General features: G+C 39.0%; 1 protein-coding gene across 1 annotated transcript; it reads left to right on the plus strand.

The window, feature by feature from the left end:
• Positions 1–17,737: 17,737 nt before the first annotated feature.
• Positions 17,738–19,425, plus strand: LOC135704997 (probable cytochrome P450 28d1). Its single transcript, XM_065226547.1, has 3 exons — positions 17,738–17,947; positions 18,021–18,267; positions 18,331–19,425. The coding sequence occupies exons 1-3, from the start codon at positions 17,763–17,765 to the stop codon at positions 19,405–19,407; spliced, it is 1,509 nt and encodes a 502-aa protein (XP_065082619.1). The 5' UTR covers positions 17,738–17,762; the 3' UTR covers positions 19,408–19,425.
• The last annotated feature ends 3,919 nt before the right edge of the window (positions 19,426–23,344 follow it).

Here is a 23,344-nt window from a genome sequence, read left to right on the forward strand (position 1 = left end):
CACAGACAAACAGACGTAACTCTTTGAAAAACTTGTTCTTGAAAACATAGTATCTCAAAACATATAACCTCAGTAATGACATCTATCTGGCTTCTCGCGGAAAACAAGCTTGCTCGCTAACTCGTAAACAATATTGCATAAAATTTCTATAGCATATATAGAAACGTCAAAGTGATCCGATGCCAGCGCTGCGGCGAGTAGTTCGCGGAACTGATAATATTCAAATCAACCGTTAAATGCATGAACGAAGATACACAATAAAGAGTTACGTCTGTTTGTCTGTGGTCCTACTATGCCCGTCATTACAGACTTTCTCCTATGATTCGAGTTTATGAAATTTCCAAATGTGGATCACCATCAACAAAACCGCTATTCTAGAACATTCGTCGATATTTTATTTTTGTAAAGCATATCCGAATGAATTGAAAAGCCTTCACCAAAACTATGAGTTCTATAAATTGCAATCTAAGTATTTCACAACAATCTCATTTCTGACTTACACTGCGATCAAATTCCAATTCATGGACCAATTCTGTCAAGGACCGTTGACCCATAAATGCCATCGCATTTTCCGGGCCAATTCATCCTGTTGACTCTTGACATACGGTCGGATTAAGTAATAATAAAACGCAAAGTCACATAAAATTGACTCCCAAAGTGAAAACTTATTTGCTCTCAAGGAGGCCTTTCCATTAGACCCGTTCGGCCTCGGATAATCGAAACGACTCTGGCCGGATCTAAATTGCCATCACCTTTGTCCCCAGTTGGTTCGAATCGCTTCCTAATTTCGCTCATAAAACCTAATATGTCCGTTGGCCCATCGAATCCAAATCCCATCAACAATTTCACCCCTAATCAATGTTGGTTGATCTTTTTCGTTCCAGATCAATGCTTTTTTCTGAAGGTACATTCATTGTAGGACAAACGATGCACCATCACCACCATCGCCACCACCCAAACTGTAGGTACGAAGCGGAATGTCGCGTTCCAAGTTCGACCAACCGGAAAGCCAAAATGGATCCAATTGTTCAATGTTTGATGAGGTGTACGTTCGTGTGCGTGTGTGTGTATGTTAGGGTGGTTCCTCCGTGATCCGATAAGCTTCAATTATTGTAATGTGATATTCTTTCGTAAACAGTAAATGTAATCCGAAGAAAGTGATAAGATCAGGAGCATTATCTCCTGGATTCAGCGAAAAACGAAATCCAAATCTTTCCAAAGCAGATGACTACGATGGTGATGATGAGGATGATGACAGTGAAGGTGTCGGAGTAAGTTGCACACTGAAATTTGGAATTTCATTCACGTATCAACTGCAGCGCGTACGAATCCATGGACCAAGCACACTTCTCCCCAGATCAGTGTCTACCCGGAATCACCCAACTGCAAAAAAAAAAAAGAATTGCGAAAGCTGTCGGCAACCGAATTAGTTTCTTATCGTTTCATCCTAGCACAACACGAGACGTCGTCGACACCGGCGACGGAAGCAAATCCGGCCAGCTTTGCAGGTCGTTATTGCCGATGGTGTTTGATATCCACCCACAACATCCCTCGCTTTGCCGTTGGCTGTGTGTAATCTAATGCACAATGCGTGAACCCACCAGTGTCCCATCTCTACCGTAGTCGTCTTAAGCATCTCTCCGATTTCGCCGACGACCATTGAACGTTGATGGCGATGGGTCTTGGTCGAGGAGTCGCTTCATAATGCAAGAATGAGCAAAATTTAGAAAGCGATTCCGGGAGATGTGCCCGTAAAAAGAAATTGCTTCTGACATCCACCTCCGTTTGACTGACGAAGGGAGGGGCGTGGCGAAGAACGGTACGCCGTGGACGGTGGCAGTTGGGAAAAACGGGAAAAACGATCGGCTCAACATGTGTGTGAATTCCCTCAAGCGGGCAAAGAGCAGTCATCAGGAATTTTAAATGTCAGCCGGCGTCGTCCCGCAGCCTTCGTCCAGGTGTCGCCCGCAGAGATAACGGTCAGATGAAAGGAGGATTTTCGCTCCAATCTCGGTGGATCATTCATGCTTCATTGACAGGAAATGATGCTACTTGGAGTGCCTATTTTTCATGGAAAATTTCCTGGAAAATGAAAACATTGTGCAAGGTTGACACAGCTCGGAGGAAAATTTTCAATCATGACGGTTACGATTAGGAGTGGAGTTTGTAAATGTAGTGGAATGGTTCCTTTGTTGGCAACAAACATCGTTCGGTCGAAGTTTCATGTTCTTTTTGTGAATTTGAATAATAGTTTTTTTTTTGTTTTACATGTACCTACATAAGTTGGTGTATTAGATTGTAGGGTGCACGGCAATTGAATCTGGCTCATGTTTGCGTCCCGTTCACTCTAATACCTTGAAAAGATATACAAAGTTCACTGATGTACTACCGTTGTACTGCTTTGAGCTAGTACCACAAATTGTACGTTTTGAGGTACTGGATTAAAGAAGTACAGCGGTACTAATTTGTATGTCTGTCTGTGGTATAAGGCCCTACAGTGGAAGTGTGGACGACTGTCAAAAGTTGTTCCAATCGAACCGTCAAAATGCACCGCTTTGCTCGATTGGAACAGCTTTTTTCTTTTTTCAGTTTTGTGGTGACAGTCGTCCATACTTTTACTGTAGGACTTTAGTTCACTCGGGTTCGCGGAGGTGTACTCATATTTGAGTGGAGATTTACTCATTCTGTGGATGACCTGCGCATTTGCGAGTTTGCATGGTCTCGGATATGAGTCGGATTCATTTACAGTGTTGTTGTATGTTGTTGTCTATTTTTATTTCTGGCGGGTTTTTCTTATAGATATTACTCATGTATAATCGATGTGTGAAGTATCCACAATTTTTCTCTGTTTATGGGGCTTACTCAGAACTCTGAGCCTTATTGGTCGTGGCCCATGTGTTGACAGGTGCGATATCTGACCAGGTGTGGAAGCCGCCTACCTGGTCATTCGATTGCCGTTAATGATGACAGTCGATGTCCGTCGGTGATTGGCGCTGGATTGCGGAGCGAAGTTCGTCGTCCGGAGTCAAGAGAAGAAGAGGGACCTTCCTTTTCACGGCGACAGAACAGGATTTGCATGGAAGGGGAGAAGATAGCGACGTGATCTTGCTCGGTCAATGAGTGAGATTCAGCGGCCCACAGCAGTTTGATATAAATAAAACGGTTTCTGGTAATCAAGTGAGGGGCTGCCCATATGCAATGTGGTTCTAAGCAGTTTAGCCCATCGATTATAGTACAGTACCCGGTCGATTTTGGCAACATACCCAATAAATTTGTGTGGCCAAAATCTAAACATGTCAGGATCGAACGGGTACTATAACTGTACACTTAATTGAAGCAATAAACATTCGTTAAAAGGTATCTCGCTACAAAAACTCTTCCCATGAAAATCATGTAGAAATCATTTAATAAAATAATTCACCTGATGAATTGCAGTGCGTTGACTATTTTATATTATACTCAAGGCAAAACTATACAATTTAACATATCCTTAATTTTTTTTTTTTTTTTTTTTTTTCCTTTGGTTTGTTTTTTTCCGTCGATCTTGTTTTCCGTGCTGAGCACCAATGCTACCGACGTGCCAGGAAGGCAGCTCCCACACCTGGACCCTACCTATCGACCCATCAACTCATGAACCGGGAACCAACGGCTTTACTTCCCATCCAAAGGAAGGCGTGATCAGAGATGTTATGCCTCAGAACATCCCGGCGGCGCCGACTGGGATTGAACCTAGGCCTGCTGGGGTGAGAGGTAATCACGCTTACCACTACACCACCGGCGCCGTTTATAAATATCTCATTGTATTTCTTATTATGTTACGCACTTCTCGTAATATTTTAAAAATCGTTTAATTTTATCTTGATAATTATTTTATTATTCTAGTGAATTTAGATCGGTAACTTAAATGGATCTTGCTGTTGAGTGGACCCGTATACAAGACAAGATCTTACAAGGGATGGTGGATAACTTACATACATAAATATTTATTTTTCAGGTTTTGTTTCTCGTCATGCATGAGATCATTTAGATGAGATTCAATTTCAATTTTATTGTTAGTCCTGTTAGTTATTCATCACACTTTTTTAATTACTGTAAGAAGAGAATATTAATTACACACTTAGAAATAACTAATTTTACACGTGACGGAATCCATCTTTGACATAAAAAATGAGACGTAAACAAACATGTCATGTAATATTAAGTGCTCCGAGACTGAAAAGTTCGTTGCTCGAAGAAAAATACGTTTGATTGAGCCATATTTCGCGTCTGTTATGACTTAAATTTATGTCAAAATTGACGCTCGTATATGTCACTCTCAGAGCACCTAAATTTACATGAATTTTTCTAAGTGCGTATCATTCAAGCTAAACATATTTATTTTCTATTATAACTATAACCTTGACATTTCAGTGTTACATCCACCTACCATTGTAAGCAGAGGAGACATAGAGGTGCATCTTATTATGTGTACAATATTTATAATTTTTATTGCATCCATTTAATTGTATTTCCTTCATTTCATATTTTAATGTTCCGATGTACTTCATTTCTCCATTACACAGTGGAGTCGCGTCTACATGTGCAACCTGTGCACGACACAGGTGTAAATAATTTAAAAAATGCGTTTAGATTTTTATAGATTTTGTGGTCACTATAGCTGTACTTCTTTACTCCAGACCACAAGTGACCATGAATACACTATTTTATCTATTACATCTTCGACCTTGATTTGCTTCAAAAAGGATTAAATTCAGTTCAGATGGTCTGCCAATCCCTAATGCAATGATTTCTAAGCGGGTCGATATCACTACCATGACAAAACTCGTTAAATAGTGCACCTAAAAGCGAGCTTTTTTGGGTGGCTGGTGGCATGTTTTGAATGGTTAAATGCCTGATGTAAGCCAAGCAGACCTTCTATCACCTCTTGAAACATACCACAAATTTTCCACAGTACATGGTGGCTTGCACCACTAGTTGTAATTGAAACTTTCAACAGTCACGCGTCAAATGGGAGTAACATGGAAACAGCAGTCTGGGTGGGACGTTATCACTTGCAGACCGGCTTGAATATGTGACTTTAAATTAGAAGAACATTTGTGATGTATGGGTGCCGCCTAAAGCGTGCATTTCTCGCTGTGCACGCGCTGATTGCAGGCAAAGAGAGTAATGGAGGAAGAGAGCGCAAAAGCTCGCTCTCACTCTCTTGTCAGTTGTAAATCTTTCATAATCCGATGGTTGCGCCGGTGCACCTGTCAAAACTTATTGAGCTTCCCCTGGTTCATTCTCATAGTGTTGTTCTGATGCTTAACTCATGTTTGCTACCCAGGAGACTTCAGTGGAAAGAGTTACCCTTGTGATAAAAACGAGAATTATTAAGTCCTTTTACTTCGGTTAGCCATTCAAGTTTTGCTTACACATTACAGCCTATATTACGTAATATAGGCTGCCTTGCAATGAGCACTCATACAAAGGATTTCCAGTTAAAACTAGATGTATGAGTGCTCATTGCAAGACAGCGTACATAACGTAATATACGTGAACGGGGTATTACACAAGAGGATAGGCCCTCAAATGTTACGTTCGGTAGTGATTAATATAGTAATTGAGAATATGTCCCTCGAATTCATGGAGCATTGAAAAATAAAACAAAAACTAATATGTGGTGGTAAACTATAACAAACAAAGTTTGGTGCACAAGTAAACAAATGACGCACGCGATGCCTCTGCCATTACATATATTTACTTTATATAAATAAATACTGGGTTGGGTGGGAGCATCAGGGTATCATTTGACCTGAAACTGGACGATGGAGTGGTATAACAACCGGAGTCTAGGAGGAAATAAACACTATCATTTTCTTTATCCTACCGATTCAATTGTGGTGGTGTGAATTCTACTTCAACAGTTTCAATTATATTGACGCACCCTTCTTTACAAACCATCCTGTAGGAAGCTTAATAAGTATTGCGAATTGCATTATTTGATTTGTTGGATCGTATCGTTGGAAGGAGATTCTTAAATTCCCGTGGATTTCACGTAAGTGTCTCTGCTTACGGGTCCACCCCTCCGATTTTAGCCCTTCATACAGCGATATTGTGAATTCAGATCGGTAGCTCAAATTAATCTTGCTATTAAGTGGAGCTGCATACAAGACAAGATCTTTGAAGGGATGGTGGCTACCTTACATACATATACATACATTTACATAAGTTGGCGTATTATATCATTATATTCATATTGCATAGCTTGTAATCGGTAATAATTTCTAGGTGTGTATGCTATTGGTAAGTTGTGCGCTATAACAAGTTTATAGCTTATTCTGATATAAAAGCAGAATTTGCTATTGTTATGTTATTTTCGAATCATTAATTCAAGAGCTTATTTTGATGTGATAGCTTTTTAAAGCTTTTAAATGGTGTTTATTTCTTGTATTTGTGTGGCTTACATTAAACTAGCTCACATTTATATGGGGGAAATTTTTTATCATTTTTTCAGCGGGCCAACCCCTAGATTTGTGCCATTAGGTGAGAAAACCACTCTCTGATAATTTCAGCTTATTCGGATGTAATACGAGCTGGTGCTTTTGATTTATATTTATATGGGGATATTGGTTGAAATGCATGGAGAAATAATATTCCTTCACTCTTTCCTGCATAGAACTGGTTCAACAAACTCGATTAAGCTCAGAATTTCAGCACACGTAGCTTCAACTATAAGGAATAATTTTGATCAAGACAGCATCACGATTCAAGTTAGGATAATGGAGATATCAATCATTTTACTTAAAGTGTATCTCAAAATTGAGCGTACACCTGAATGGGCAATTTTTTGAAAGACTGTGAGTAGATAGATTTTTTGAAATCTTGACTAGTGGTTGAACAACTATTTATTGATTTATCAGTATAACTTTGGACTTCATTGGCAGAGTATTATGAAGTTTGAGTAATTTCAGTAAAACGGTCGATTTTCAACTTTTTTCATAGCAAAAGAAAAGATTAGCAAAATTTCAATATGTTTGGCTCATTGTATTTCAAGAAAATGTGTTTTTTTTTACGAAATCTAGTCTTTCTTACATAGCTCTAACTTCTTACACACTCATCCAAATAAGCCCAATACTATACCGATGACCAACAACTGGTTGATGGGCCAGAAGACAATTTTTTTTTTTTCCTTGATTTGTTTTCCGTCGATCTTGTTTTCCGTGCTGAGCACCAATGCTACCGACGCCAGGGAGGCAGCTCCCACACCTGGGCCCTACCTATCGACTTATCAACTCATGAACCGAGGACCAACGGCTTTACTTCCCTTCCGATGGAAGGCGTGATCAGAGATGTTATGCCTCAGAACATCCCGGCGGCGCCGACTGAGATTGAACCCAGGCCTGCTGGGGTGGGAGGTAATCACGCTTACCACTACACCACCGGCACCGCTGTAGACAAAAATTTAGAATTCTATCTTTTTAAGTTGTACTCGTACAGCTGTTTTTTTTTTTCTAAAATGTACGGACAGCTGAACGCTCAATTTTGATATGCACTGTATATGTGTATACACGCAAGCCTATGCAACGTAGCAACTAAATTACCACTAAAAATAAAAATTCATATTTCCACAGGCTAACATCTAGGATCGTGCCTTTTGGTGCAATAAGCACTCTCTGAATGTTTCAACTGTTTTCGACGTTACACGGTCTGGCACTTTTGGTTTAAAGTTCATATAGGAGATTTGGTTGTAATTTTCTTATACAAAATCCTCATATACATTCAAAAGCGAATATCTCAATAAACCTAACTGGATTCATGAAGCAATCTTCAGCAAAGTTGTTACTCATTAACTAAACTACAAGTTTTGAAAGTCTGAATCAAATCGAGAATAAGGAAACTTTAACTATTTTGTTTGTATTACTTCTGCGTGAAGTTAACGATTTACATAGTTCAAAGTGGTCATTTCTATTCGATAGATGAGGAGATGAAAGAAAAGAGTTGATAGTTCCGTTAGAGTACAGCAGTGTGAAAATTGTATACGGAGAGTAGGAAGCGAGCAAGGACAATTTTTGGAAGGTACGATTCGGGTTGATCATCTCTCTTTACCAAACTCCCCAGTTGGCGAGCGTAGGTGAGGGGTATCCCCCTGCCACCACTGGCAAAAAGAGATGATCACCGATTTGCTCATGTACTGACGATGTGTTTGAAACAGTTCTATCGATTGTACCGCACTCAAGTCATTATCTGTAGGGAGGCATCTAGTCGTAGCTTTTGGAAATTGCAGCTATTGTTACCTATACCATGGTATGTACTCCTGTCATCGTCGACTTGACGATCTCGTCGAGACACGGGAAGGGGTACTTTTCTCAAAGTTGTCCTTACTCGCTTCCTACTCTCTATATACAATTTTCACACTGCCGTACTCTCACGGAACTATAAACTCTTTACTTTCACCTCCTCATCTGTCGTATAAAAATGACCACTTTAGTCTGTTATTTGAAATTAGTATCTTCAACAATGGAAACTTTGTTTATAATCAAAACAGTGTAGGAGTGCCATTTTTGACATAGGACTACGTCTTTCGGGAAGGGTTCCAATTCAGGGAAATGCATCGAAAACTGCAAGTTAAAAATGCTTATAACTTAGCCAATAATCAAAGGATTTCGATAATTTGTAAGTCGATTGATTCACCAGTAAGATAAGATTTGTGTGGTATGTCACACATTATAATTGTCAAACATTTAGATAGTTAACAATGAAGAATTATGGAAATACTCAAATTTCCTATACAATTTCTTCGACCGCAAAGTGCCACCCTATCGACTCAAGCCGAAGCCGCACAATCATTCAACGTTGCACGTAGGACGGTTCGACCTCAGACTAGTGATGTCCGATTTTCCTAACTAATCGATTATTTACTAATCGATTATTTACTAATCGATTACTTTTTTTATTGCTCGTGATCGACATCGAATTAATGGACATAATCGATTAATCGAAAAAATCGATTAATCGAAAAAATCGATTAATTTGTATACTCTCTGATAACAAAAAAACCAACGTCTTTAAGAATGTGTTTTAACTAGCTTCTGTAGATTATTCATGCTTGGATCATGTGTAAATTATTGTTTCGTCATATAAAAATTCAATAAAATACACTTTTACTCTTTAACGCTTATTGACATTTTTATTAGAAATATAGTGGGAGAAACGACAACTTGTATCTTTATGACGAATTGATTTTAACTTTGGACTGCTTTTGCTATTGCCTGAAAAAAAAATATTTACTCGGACCAAACATCTTCTCCAACAGATTGTAGCAATAGCAATCGGATGTTAAGATGAGGGCCAGACAAACGGTTTCTCATCGTGCCGTGCGGATCTATTTGCTTTTTGCTGAAGGAAGTGTTGCTACTACCTAAAGCAAAAACAAATTTAAACAGCACTTTTCAGCAGGCTTCCGGAAATCTCATGCACACATATATGCGACAGTGAGCTGTGAAACTGGTTGTCACATTTCTCTTCGTCTCGTCAGGAGCAACACAAGCTGAGGTGACGCGACACTATTATTGTGAGAGGGACACGTCACACGCACATATTGTTGTCGTGCACCTCACAAGTTGTTGTCTCATCTCTTTTCCCTCGCAATGTATACATGTGGAATATAGTGAGATAAATATATGAGACGTCTCAATGAGACGTCTCAGTGAGACATCTCAATGAGACATCTCAATGCGACGTCTCTGTTCTGCTTTGAAATGACAAATAAAATAAACTAAACAGCAAGACCACCATTTGAAAAAAGCGTGTTTCACTGAATCAGTTTCAATTTTCTGAGAATGAATATTTACACATCCAAGCAAATTAATCACAAATTAATTTCATTATACGTTAGGTAAATCACTGTCACCGTGTAAATATAACTTTTGTAAATCTGTACATAATACTTATTAATTAAGTTGATGATACATTGACGAGTTGAAATGCGCCTTTTTGTAAATTTACTCTGACAGTTTGTTTGTTATTGCCAATCGAATGCTGTTGAGCATAGTGTTTATTTTTATCACGTATCTGGAATGTGTTTTAAGTTATGTCTTTGAATAGTATCGTTAAAGATGAAGATTTGTTTGATATAAATCTTGCTGGAAAAGAAGCTGCTTGCAAAACATGTGGGAAGAAAATAAAAGATCTGAGAAAATTCAGCTACCAGCGGCACTACAGGCTTGTACACAAACCTCTAGCTATCCAACTAGGAATTCTTGAGGAGGACGATACTCAGTCTACGCCCAGGAAGGTCCCAAAAATTGATGTTCGTATGGATCAGCAGATATACATGGAGTCAATGGTTGAGCTAGTAACTGCAAACGGCTTACCATTAAATGTTTTCCGGTATCCGGCATTTCAACGGATCATCCGACCAATTGAGGAAGGTGAGTATTAGTGCTCCACTCAATGAAAGCGTCACACGAGATTACCCTTGGGTGGATAACAATCGCTAATCCACGTATCTGTATTTCGTTCAAAACGAAATTCTCATACAAAAAAAAAAAAATTTATAGGAATTTCGTTTCGCACGAAATACAAAATAGGGTTGCGTTTGATGCGAGACTTTCATCCACATTCATGTTTTAGATCAAACCGTATTTTTCTCTTATTTGGAGGTTTAAAGATAAAGCACTTAGATCCGGAGTCCATACACAGCGTCTTGACAAATGTTGCAAAGCCAATAAGAACCATCATCACGAATGCTATGGACGGAAAAATGATATGCTTGAAAATAGACACAGCATCACGAATGGATCGGGAGTTTCTAGGTGTCAACGTTCAGTATCCAGAAAACAAGCTGATTAAAGTTCGAACACTGAATGTTCTGGAGCTTAAGGACAGGCACACAGCGGAAAATCTCACGATCGAGATCCTAGGCGTACTAGAACCATTCGGAATAAACATTCGATGTTTGCTGTGTGTCACGACAGACAACGCCAGCAACATGTATGCCACAGTAAACAAATTGAAAAAGTATCAAGATCTGGCCATCAACGATTTGGACGCTATTCTTAGCTGTGATAATAACGAGAAATCATTGGTAGAAGATGGTGATGGTGACAATAGCAACGATGATGACGATGATGATGATGATGATGATGATGGCGAGGAGGTCGATGAGGAGGAAAACGATGCTACATATACTGGACGGGCTAAGTTGGTGGAAGGAATTCTGCAAGGCGTCAGGTGCGCAGAGCATACCCTGCAGCTTGCGGTTTCGGATGCATTAAAAACCGTGAAGTCTTCGCTAACGGTCATTCGTTGTTCTGTAAAGCAGTTACGCAAGCAGCCGTATAAGAAAATGTTCGCCATGAGCAAGCATCGGAGACCAAAACTCGACTGTCCAACAAGATGGAACAGTAGTTACATCATGATGCAATCACTTTCAAAGGAGAAAGAGTTCATTGTTTCGCTTAACGACAACGAAGAGAAACATGTTATTAGCGCGAAAGAATGGGATTTTATAGAAACGTTTCTCACTGTCTTCAAACCAGTAGCAGAGGCTACAGTAAAACTGCAACATTCACAAGTGACCTTCGGAGACCTCTTTTTGATATGGGAAAAAAGTTCGTTTATTTTGAAAACGATGGAAAGCGATCTGGCTGCTTCACTCCTATCAAACATGGATAAGAGACGGCTCATGTTAATGACGAACAAAGTATTCCTTGCTGCAATTTTCGTAGACCAACGAATTAATTTCAGAAACAGCCTATTCATAACAAATGAACAAAGAGATTTGGCTTTGGTATGTGAAATTTATTTATGCGTTAATAATGATTAATATGCTCTTTTGTCAATTCAATAGGATTTCTTGATGCAAACCTGGACCAATTTACAAGATCTTTCCGATAGAAATCAAGTAGCATCAGCATCTCAAAAAAGAGATGTTGCAAACGATGCATTTGAGGCATATTTGCAATCCTTGGATGATGCAACCAACAATAAAGAGGAATCCGAAGTTATCGACGAGCTGAACGATTTATCTCGACTGCCAAGGTTGAAGCTGCAAACCATCGACGGAAAAGAGGAGACCATTTTGGAATGGTGGTTTAGATCGAAAGCTGCCAAACCAAGTTTGTTTTCCTTAGTTTCCACCATCCTGGCGATCCCGTGCACGCAAGTTAGCGTTGAACGCACTTTCAGTGCTCTACCGATTGTGCTAACTAAGTTTAGAGCTCAATTGAAGGAGGAGACACTGAACAATATTCTATTCATTCGCCTTAACTCTAACCTTTTAAAGAAGGTTGATTTTAGTAAAACTTAAAAAGAAACGTATCTTTGAATGAGAGTCGTGATCTGAATGTTATACTTCAAATAAAAGGTTTATTTTTTAATATTTAAGCCTTATCAGGAATCAGAGAGGCAAAATAAATACATGCATATGACTTGTCGCTATGTAAAATCACTAAAGCTGAAAATTTAACATTAGTTTGGGAAACGACTGTAACTTACTCTTATCCTATTTTAAACTGAACTTTCATTTCTCGTTCTACTGGTCGCAAAAGAATCATAATTTTTGGTTTAATCTTCAAAAAACCTTTAGATAGCGTTGCAAAATTAACAAAAAACTTTTAAAACAATTAGTGCACTTCTTTTCCACTTCCATTTCGACAAACTGCAATCTGACAACTCAAATTATGTGGCCAACTATGATCAATTTTGTAAGGGTTTTTTCGGGGTTGGAAAATTTCCCGACACTCCAGATAGAGTATCATCATATCATATATCTGTCACACGACACAATGTACGCATGCAAAAATGGTAGGCATACACAGTCCAAAATGCACCCGGGGCAAAATGCGCGATTCAATTTTTCATAGCATTCCCGTTTTAAGTTTATAAATTTGACAAGCCACAGTGCTAGTTTTGTACTTAAACTAGTATTTTGGCACAAAAATCCTATAATTAAGAGTGGAATAGCTTTTAAAAACCAAATCGGCTGCTTTTCCCGGGGTGCATTTATTCCCTGTTCTACCCTACCAGGTATAGAAAGCTCTCTACTAAAAAATGGGGGAATCGGTTAAAGATGTCGTAACTTCAATTGAGATTGGGATGCTAAAGCCAAAAAGAAGAAGATATTGCTTATTTAATGAATGATAACCTTTTGTTTAAAAGTCGAAAAAAAAAGTTTTTGTTTACGTGGTTTTCCCAATATATACCTATCTCAACTGCGTGCAATTTATTGTGATGTTTAAGTTGTTGATAAAAAAAAAGTATATTTTCATTCCGATTCTCATGTACTTTTCCATGAATCCATAAAATTAGGCACATTCATTGAGGACCTCAAAATAAATCGAAATAACATTATACCGGGACACAAACATGACCCACTATTTAGTTGTATGTATTGTAAATATAAAAAGTTCGCGAGCATGTATCAAATATCGTATCATGTAGCAGATAGGAAATATCGCATCAGAAATGTTAATGCCATCAGCATACTCAAGTAAAAAGTGTTCTCGCATGTAAATCTAAAAGCACAACGCACAACTCCGTACATGAAAAGATCTTGTGAGCTAATCTCATGAGCTTCGTCTCATGAGACGTCGCATGCGATTAAGTACCATGAAACACACCCTTTAGGAAATGTATTGTGCTGCCAAGTCGTGTGTCGCACAACTTTTATGAGCATGTGAGATGCAACGTATTGGATGATCGTGATATAGAGAAAAATACCATGAATGCGAGATTATTGTTCGTGCGTCTCACAAGCGACGATACGCGCACTGGAAGCCTGCTTTTCAGTGCTCAACTTGTAAAATTTCTTCCTCTTATTCCTATTCGATCCTTATTTGGACCCTACCCGAGGTAATCCTTCTTGGATATCGATTTGGAAAATTACTTTTCGATCCTTCAGATTCTTATAGTAATCTGCTTGGAAGTCGATTTGGATAAAAATTTACTACCGCCATGGCGCCTAAGCGCAAAAGAAAAGGGCACACCCTTGAACCCCCTTCTGATGAAATTAATTTGAGCAATCAATTTGATTAGCTCACGGATGATGAGAATGATCCATCATCCAAGAAAAATTCTAGTAAACTTTCCCGGCTTAATGCCAAGGAGGAAAAGATTCCCCCTATTGTGATAACCACTTCCGATTTCCATGCTCTTCGCATGGAACTTTTGAATTTCGTGAAAGTTAAGTTTTCACTACAAATTGGACGTCGGGGTGAATGCCGTGTATTGGCTGAAACCTTGAAGTGGTTTAAATGTCTTCTCAAGTATCTTACTGAGAAGCAGCACAATTTTTTTACTTACGACACCAAAACTGAACGTGTGTTCAAGGTTGTCATGAAAGGACTACCCAGTGGTGAATCCCTGGATCAGATCAAAGATGAATTGACTAAATTACTTGGAGTTATGCCACTCCAAGTAATCAAAATGAAATTGAAATCTTGTCCTGGCGATTCGTGCAACGGGATTTCTAATGATTTTTATTTAGTTCACTTCAAGTCTAGTGAACTAAACAACCTTAAGGCCTTAGAAAAAGCTAGCCTTATGCTCCATGTCCGAGTGAAGTGGGAACACTTCAGGAAGACTGGAGGAAATTTCCAAAACCTCACCTAGTGCCGTAAGTGCCAGGGATGGGGTCACGGAACTAAAAATTGCTACATGCCAGCTAAATGCATGAATTGTGGTGATTCCTCTCATGCAAAGGACGACTGTCCTGTGAAGGAAGATCCTAAGAAATTTAAATGTTCAAATTGTTGTGAAAACCACAAATCCAATTTTTGGGAATGTAAGACTCGCAAAGCGATCTTACAATCTCGTTCTAAGCGACAGGTAGGAAACGCTCCACGTGCCCGACCAGGTACAAATTCCTCTGCTGTTAACAACGGCCAGCGAGGAACAAATTCTACATTTGTACCCGTAGGTACAATTATCACCCCTGGTTCAAATTTTTTATCTATACCTACTCCCCTCGCTGCTAACAATTTGAAAATTTAGACTTAGGAAGCATTACTGCTCCTAAAATGGATTTTTTTACAGAAATCATTAATTGATATGATTTCTGATATGCTTAAATATAACTCCATGTTTGATGCTATTCAACCTGGAGTAAAATTTGAAAAAAATAGTGTCATGACTTTGAAATTCAGTAATGGATTTTAAAGCATTAAATATTTTAAATTGGAATGCTCGATCTCTTAAAGATAATGAAGACGAGCTATTTTACTTTTTGAGAATGCATAACGTGCATATTGCCGTTATAACTGAAACGTTCCTTAAACCTGACCATAAGGTTAAGAAGGCCGCACATTATTTCATTTATAGAAATGATCGTCTTGATGGACCCTGTATTGGCGTTGCCATCATTGTTCATAGACGAATCAAACATAAAATTCTTTCTTCATTTGAGACCAAAGTTTTAGAAACTTTGAGAGTTTCTGTTGAAACAAAATTTGGACAACTTACGTTTATAGCTGCCTATTTGCCATTCCAATGCGTAGGCCAGCAAAATAATTTTCTCAAAGGTCTACATTCTTCATTATTGGTGTTTTTAATACAAAACACCGCTCATGGAATAATGCTCAAAGCAATTCCAATGGTAATATTCTGTTTGATGATTGTTCTGCAGGTTATTACACTATTCAATATCCAAACAGTCCAACATGCTTTTCTTCTGTAAGAAATCCCTCAACTATTGATTTGGTCTTAACTTTGTAGCCAATTGGTTACCCATGTTGACTTCGGTTCTGATCACCTTCCAGTAACTTTTGAAATATCCCAAGAATTTCTAATCCCAACAGCTCTACTTTCAATTACCATAAAGCTGATTGAGAGCAATATCGAACATTTATGGAATATAACTTTGATCCAAACATTCCTTTGCAAACCAAAAATGATGTTAATTATGCTCTTGAATCTTTGACTACTTCTATAGTTGAATCCTTACCTCAGTACCAAAATTCGATTCAATTATAATAGACAACGATCTTCAGCTCTTGATCCGTCTTAAAAATGTCCGTAGGAGACAATATCAAAGAACACGCAATTTTGCCATGAAAGCTATCTGGCGGGATTTACAAAAACAAATTTAAAAGCGATTCTTTTCCCTGAGGATCAAAACTTTTGAGTTCCAAACCCTTCTGGAAAAACCTCAAAAGCCTATTTCAGCGCTTGAAGAAGGTGGTAAAATTTTGATCACAAATTTGGAAAAAGCTCAGAAACTTGCTATGCAATTCGAGAGTTCCCATAATTTTAGTTTCGGTCTTACTAGTCCTATTGAGAATCAAGTTCCTCGGGATTATCTGAATATTTTCTCTCGGGAAAATATTTTTGATGATTCCTGGGGGACTGATTTGGACGAAGTAAGGTCTATAACTAAAAAGTTTCATTATATGAAAGCTCCAGATGATGATGGAATTTTCTATATCCTCATCAAAAAACTCCCAGAGAGTACCTTGTCTTTCTTGGTAAAATTATTTAACAGATGTTTCCACTTTCCTGATAAATGGAAAAATGCTAAAGTTGTTCCAATTTTGAAGCCGGATAAAAATCCAGCTGAAGAAGCTTCTAGCTACCGTCCAATAAGTTTGCTTTCTTCAATAAGTAAACTTTTTGAAACGATGATTTTAAATAGAATCGCACATCAATACGAACCCCGATTTTTGCAGATGAGCAGTTTGGAGTTCGCCATGGGCAGTCTATTACTCATCAACTCTTAAGAGTTACCAATTCAATTCGTTCAAACAAATCCGAAGGCCACTCAACTGGAGTTGCTCTTATAGACATAGAAAAAGCATTCGACAGTGTTTGGCATGAAGGTTTGATTGCTTAATTGAAAAAGTTTAATTTCCACTTTATATTATGAAATCAGTTCAAAATTATTTAACTGACAGAACTCTGCAGGTAAATTATCATAATTCCAAATCTAATCGACTACCTGTTAGAGCAGGAGTTCCTCAGGGTAGCATTCTTGGGTCTATATTGTATAAAATTTTCACTTCGGTCCTCTCTGATTTGCCTCAAGGTTACCACAAATCTTTGTTCGCTGATGACACAGGCATTTCCGCTAAAGGAAGAAGTCTTCGTGTTAGCAGACTGCAGAAAAGTTTAGATATTTTCTCTTCTTATTTACAAAAATGGAAGATTTCTCCCAACGCTTCCAAAACTCAACTTATAATATTTCCACATAAGCCTAGAGCTTCCTTTTTGAAACCTAGTAGTAGTCACATAGTCACTATGAACGGAGTTCTAATGTCCTGGTCAAACCAAGGGAAATATCTTGGATTAGTTCTTGACCAAAAATTAACTTTTAAAGATCACATTGAGGGCCAAATGCCAAATGTAACAAATATATAAAATTTCTGTATCCTCTTATAAACAGAATATCCAAACTTTGCCTGATGAATAAACTTTAGCGGTTTAACCGCCATTCGTGGGGCGGCATCTGTCGGTTAATATGGTGGTAAGCAGCTTATTCAATTATCCCGTTGAAGCTTTATTTCACCGTCGATTCCAACGCTTTACAGCTCTTCCTTTCTAGTCCACGTCCGCTTATCGCGCGATCTTCGCGTTCACTCGCCAGTTTCAACGACAAATCTTGGTGAATGCGAACCATAAGCTCACCTCAGTTCATTCATGCTTGAAATTGATAAGCCTGTCATTGAAGCGATCGCACATTCTGTGCAAAACAAGGCCTTCCTATCGCGTTACTAAAAAAATGGATCAGCTGGTCCGATACGTTTCGATCAGAATTCAGCGCATAGCAAGCATTTGTGAGTGGAATCATGCTTGTTACAGTCGGTTTGCTGTTGTCGGCAATCGTTGCCCTGTACTTTTACCTTACGTGGAATTTTGACTATTGGAAGAAGCGAAATGTTCCGGGACCGGATCCACTGCCCTTGGTGGGAAATTTCCCTGCCTTTTTTCGCCGGAATCGACCGGTGATGGAGGAGAAGTACCAGATCTATAGGTAATGGCGTGATCATAAATCAATTGGTGATCTTGATTTCTGTGTGTGCTCGTTGTTGTTGTTGTTGTTTCAGGGACTATGGATCAAAGTACAACTTTGTAGGGATTTTCACAAACCGATCACCACAGATCTTCATCACTTCGCCGGGTTTGGCGAGGGATATTTTGGTGAAATATTTCAAGAACTTCCACGACAATGAAATCGGATTGATTACCAACAAGGAACTGGACCCGTTGTTCGGGAGGAACCCGTTTGTGCTGAATGGAGCTGCATGGAAAGCGAAACGGGCGGAGATGACTCCCGCGTTCACTGCCTCCAGAGTAAGTGCGGCAAAGCGAAATCTGGGGTGACATCTGTTTATAAACTTCCTGTAATTTCTGTAGATTAAAGCCCTTTACTTCAATGTGGAAGATGTTTGTGCCACGATGACCAAGTACATTAAGGAACGTGCAGGATCCTCGATCGAAATGAAGGAACTGGGTGATAGGTTTACCACGGATGTCGTCTCTAGTTGTATCTTTGGCGCCGATGCACAGTCCTTCATCCACGACGATGCTGAAATTCGTGAAATGGGAAGTAAGCTGATGGATTCCTCGTTTTTGTTCGTTCTGAAGATGTCAGTTATGACAGTTCTGCCAAGCGTAGCAAAACTCTTCAACATTAGTTTAGTTTCGAGGCCCCGCGAAATGTTCTTCATAAAACTGATGTCTGAAGCGATCCGTCACCGGGAGGCTAGTTCGGAGAAGCGTTTGGATTACCTGGATTACTTGAGCACACTGAAGAGGCAGAAGCACATCTCTGAACTGGATATGGCTGCCAACGGAGTGACGTTCTTTCTCGACGGAAATGAAACTTCCAGTGCTACGCTCACGCTAACTCTGTACGAGGTGGCCAAGCAACCTGACATTCAGAAACGACTTCGGGAGGAACTACTGAAGGCAAGCAACGAAGATGGCACCATCGCATGCGATGCCCTATCGGAACTTCCGTACTTGGAGCAGGTCTTCAGTGAAAGCTTGCGCCTATGGCCACCGGTGACCTTCATGTCCAAGGTCTGTACCGATCGTATCGAGCTGGAGCTGACTGCCAACCGGAGGGTACCGATAGAACGTGGAACCTGCGCCATCATCAGCAATTGGTCGCTGCATCGCGATCCGACCTACTACGAAGATCCTTTGACGTTCAATCCGGATCGATTCGCTCCGGAAAAGGGTGGCATCTATCCGTACCGGGAGAAAGGATGCTACATGCCATTCGGAGATGGACCGCGGCAATGTTTGGGAATGCGATTTGGTCGGATGCAAGTCAAGCGCGGTATCTTTGAGATTATCCGGAACTTTGAAATCTCGGTTGACTCCCAGACCAGAAATCCTCTGAGGATTGTTTCGTCTCCAGCGATTTCACTGGGATTGAGCGGGGTTTGGTTGAATTTTAAGCCTATTGGAAATAAGTTATATTAATCGAGTAAAGTACAAGATGTCCTTTCAATTGAAGCTCAAACTAACTGTATATAAAATTTATTTACACATCACCTTCGAGCAGAAAATAGCACAACCCTTCAGTTTCAGTTTCAGCACAATCAAACAATTTCCTTTCTTTTGATGGTCCTTCATGCAGGCTTCCCAATCTGGAGAATGGTAATGAGAAGCGCTACCATTTACAGCCGACCGACGACCCAATCTTAGGGAGACCTGGGTAGACTGGCGCGCCGAGTGATATCATTGGTGGCTGAGGAGTTTTTATTCATCAGCACAATGTTCAACGGGAATTTGGTCGGTGGTTTCAGAAAATGAACTTTTCAATCAAGTCAACAAATTGTATAGGCGGACGGTAACTTAGATGAATCTACAGCTGTTCTTAATAACGCTTTGAAAACGTGTTTCAATCAACTAGTTGAGCAAAAGTTTGTTTCTTTGAAAAACTCGAACAGCTGGTACAATTTGGATCTTTTGCGTCTTAAACGGAAAAGGGACAAATGGTACAAAAAGTTTTGTAGATCTAATAATGACAATCATTGGACTAGGTACACAATCGCGCGTAATAAGTATTCACAATCGATAAAGAAAACTCGTTTTGAATATGTTCAAAGGAAGATTGATCAGCATCAAAACAACAGCAAAGAGTTATGGAAAATTTTGAAATCTTTATTAAAACCTAGTAATTGCACACCGCGGTCCATAACCTTTAATGGCACATTACAACAGTCAGAACAAGTAATTGCATCTAAGTTTAATGATTATTTCGTAGACAGTGTTTCATTGATTAATCAATCTATTGAATTGGTCGATGAACCTGACGAAATAAAACAGCCAGTTAATAGTAGTTGCAGATTTGAAGTTTCTCACCCAATTACTTTAGATGAACTTAGAGTGATTTGTTTTTCATTAGGAAAATCGGCTGGAGTAGATAATGTTAATGCTAGAGTTATTCAAGATTGCTTTCATGTCATTGGCCACATCTTTCTGGACCTTATTAATAAATCATTGCAGAATGGACATGTACCACAAATTTGGAAGGAATCCTTAGTGGTTCCTATTCAAAAAGTTGCTGGAACGATTAAAGCCGAAGAGTTTCGTCCCATCAACATGTTGCACACATTACAGAAAATCTTAGAACTTGTTGTTAAAGGCCAGCTGTTGGAGTATTTGAATAGCAACTCTTTGTTGATACCAGAACAATCGGGATATCGGGAAGGGCATCCTTGTGAAACTGCATTGAATTTGGTGTTAGCAAAGTGGAAAGACAACTTGGAGCGTAAAGATACGATTGTTGCTGTTTTTTGGATCTGAAACGCGCTTTTGAAACAATTTCTATGCCCTTACTGTTAAGTACAATCAAGCGCTTTGGAATTAAGAGTACTGCATATAAATGGTTTGAAAGCTATTTGTCTGACAGAACTCAACGGACTGTTTTTAATGATTCTGTTTCCAGTCCCGTGGGGAACAACCTTGGAGTGCCCCAGGGAAGTGTATTAGGGCCCCTTTTATTTATTATGTATATTAATGACTTGCGACGTGTTTTACGGTTTTGCGACATTAATCTTTTTGCAGATCTAAGTAGATGGTTGAAGTGTAAGCAGTTGAAATTGAATACAAGTAAAACTAAATTTATGGTGATTTCGCGGAATCGACTAAATGAGAACGTCTCTGTTGTAATTGATGATGAGACTATTGATCGCGTTCAGGAGATTAAATATCTTGGCGTGATTATTGATGACAAACTTAAGTTCAACTCTCACATTGACAATGTCATCAAGAAAATTGCCAAGAAGTATGGAATTCTATGTCGATTGAAAAACGATTTAACTATTGCCAGTAAAATACATCTATACAAATCAATCATCTCCCCTCATCTAGACTTTTGCCCATCCATTTTATTTCTGTCCAATGCAACACAAATATCGAGTTTACAGCGCTTGCATAATAAACTAATGCGTTTGATTTTGAGATGTAATAGATTCACTTCCTCTACTTTGATGCTAGACGCCTTACAATGGTTGTCGGTGAAGCAAAGAATTGTATATTTGACTATGGTGTTCATTTTTAAAGTAGTTAACGGTTTGCTGCCTCGATATTTGTGTGATCGAATTGAAAGAGGAAGTGACTTTCATAGATATAATACTAGAAAAGCGGATGAAATAAGAACACCACATTTCTTGACTTTTGCTTCACAGAATTCATTATTTTTTAAATAAATGTTTTCAATTCGATGCCTAGACACATTAAACGTTCAACAACATTAGTAGAATTTAATAGACATTGCATTTCTCACGTTAAAACTGTCTTTTGAACGGTTATCCAGTGATTTTTTTTTTTATGAATTGACAAATTATGTATCTTGACGAAGTTATTTTTAACGGATTATTTTGTATGGATAGCTGTTATAACGACTTTTTAATAATTATTGTAGCACTGCAAAAACTATTTTGTTCGCCACGATGGTGATGATGGATTTTAGATATATGATTTAATAGTAGTAAAAAAAAAAAGTAGTCTACAAAGGTTTGAGCCTCGTGCGCGTATTATGGATATAGAGGACTGAATTTAACATTTGATAAAAAAAAATGAAATTTTGAAGCTTATTTGGAAGATACCTTGAGTTAGTAGTAAGTTTTCTGGCAAATGTTGGGGGTTCGTGAGCATTCCTGACATTGCTGAAAATTATGATAGCATCAGATTGCGGGGTTACTAGCGCAATAGGATGCTTTGTTGATTGTTCATTAACTCTTGATTGCTTGTAATGCTTATGAATATTTTAGGTGGACAAAAAGGCGAACTAAGAAGTGGACGCCTGAGCTTTTCCACATTTATATTGCTGTAAAGCAACTGTAAACTCTAGATGGAATTTATATCTGTAACTGAAACCAGTTCGATTTTGTTTGCCAACCTGGTTAAAATTTCATATTTAATTATCTTAAAGATAAATCGTCCAGCTCAAACCTTTGTAGGGGTAAGAGGTGGGACCATCATCATCATCATCATAGGCTAGGCAAATAAATGACGAGCATTTCTCTATGTAGCCACAAGTGTTTTCGGAAGCGTAGTAGTATAGGGGAGGAAGGGAAACTGCACTGAGCAGACGGTGTTAAGTGAGCAGGTACTTGTTTCGTCGGGAAAACGATAAATATCACTATTTTCATCATGCGAGCCTAATTGCTACCTTATTTCATGCCAAACGGAATATCAAGTTATGGTCAAACTATGACACCATCCTCAAAATGCGATGAGATTATTATTTTTGCTATGTCGAAATTTAGAAATTTACTATGTCGAAATGTGTAAAGAATAACGGGTGTTCAATAAAAAATTAGAATGATTTCAATACCTTTCTGTAATTAAAATAAATTGCGTATTTTTTTTCTCTTCAAGAAAATTGCTCTCTGGAGTCCCTAAAAATGGGTGGCATGTTTTTTTTCGCTCGGGTGCTGTCAGTTCAATCGAAGATGGCGTCGAAATAGCAAGCACTCCGCGAGCGTGTTGTACGGTTTTACGAAACGCATGGTCATCGTGGAAAAAAGTTTACGGTAGACCACTTTTGAGACGAAAACGTGCCCGTCAGTACAGTTTACTGGATCCTGGCATCCGTGAGCGTGGAGCGGAAGGCGGATAATGACGAAGAAGAAGAAGGAAGCGTTGAAAAAGCTGTCCGACAACAAGGACGGAACGAGTTTGCGTGACGCCGTCCGAAAATATCACTGCTCCCATACCTTGATTCACCGAACCCTCAAGATGGAGGGCATCATCTGTCGGAAGAAGACTCTGTACCGTCACATTGAGGATTTTTTCGGCTCCCTCAGTGCCCTAGTGTACAAAAATAATTGGCGGGCCAAGGATACGAAGCAGTTGACCACGAGGATCCGGAATTGAATCCGGAAGATGGACGTCAGTGCCGTCCAGC

This window comes from Ochlerotatus camptorhynchus, unplaced genomic scaffold (genome assembly GCF_037179485.1).
Source record: "Ochlerotatus camptorhynchus isolate MF236.1 unplaced genomic scaffold, CSIRO-AGI_Acam_v1.1 ptg000256l, whole genome shotgun sequence".
Lineage (NCBI taxonomy): Eukaryota > Metazoa > Arthropoda > Insecta > Diptera > Culicidae > Ochlerotatus > Ochlerotatus camptorhynchus.

What these genes read in the sequence shown, in the direction of transcription:
- LOC135704997 (XM_065226547.1), top strand. Translation starts at nt 17,763, where the DNA reads ATGCTTGTTACAGTCGGTTTGCTGTTGTCGGCAATCGTTGCCCTGTAC. An exon ending in GAGAAGTACCAGATCTATAG is followed by an intron (nt 17,948 to 18,020) that starts GTAATGGCGTGA and finishes TTGTTGTTTCAG; the next exon opens with GGACTATGGATCAAAGTACA. An exon ending in CCGCGTTCACTGCCTCCAGA is followed by an intron (nt 18,268 to 18,330) that starts GTAAGTGCGGCA and finishes TAATTTCTGTAG; the next exon opens with ATTAAAGCCCTTTACTTCAA.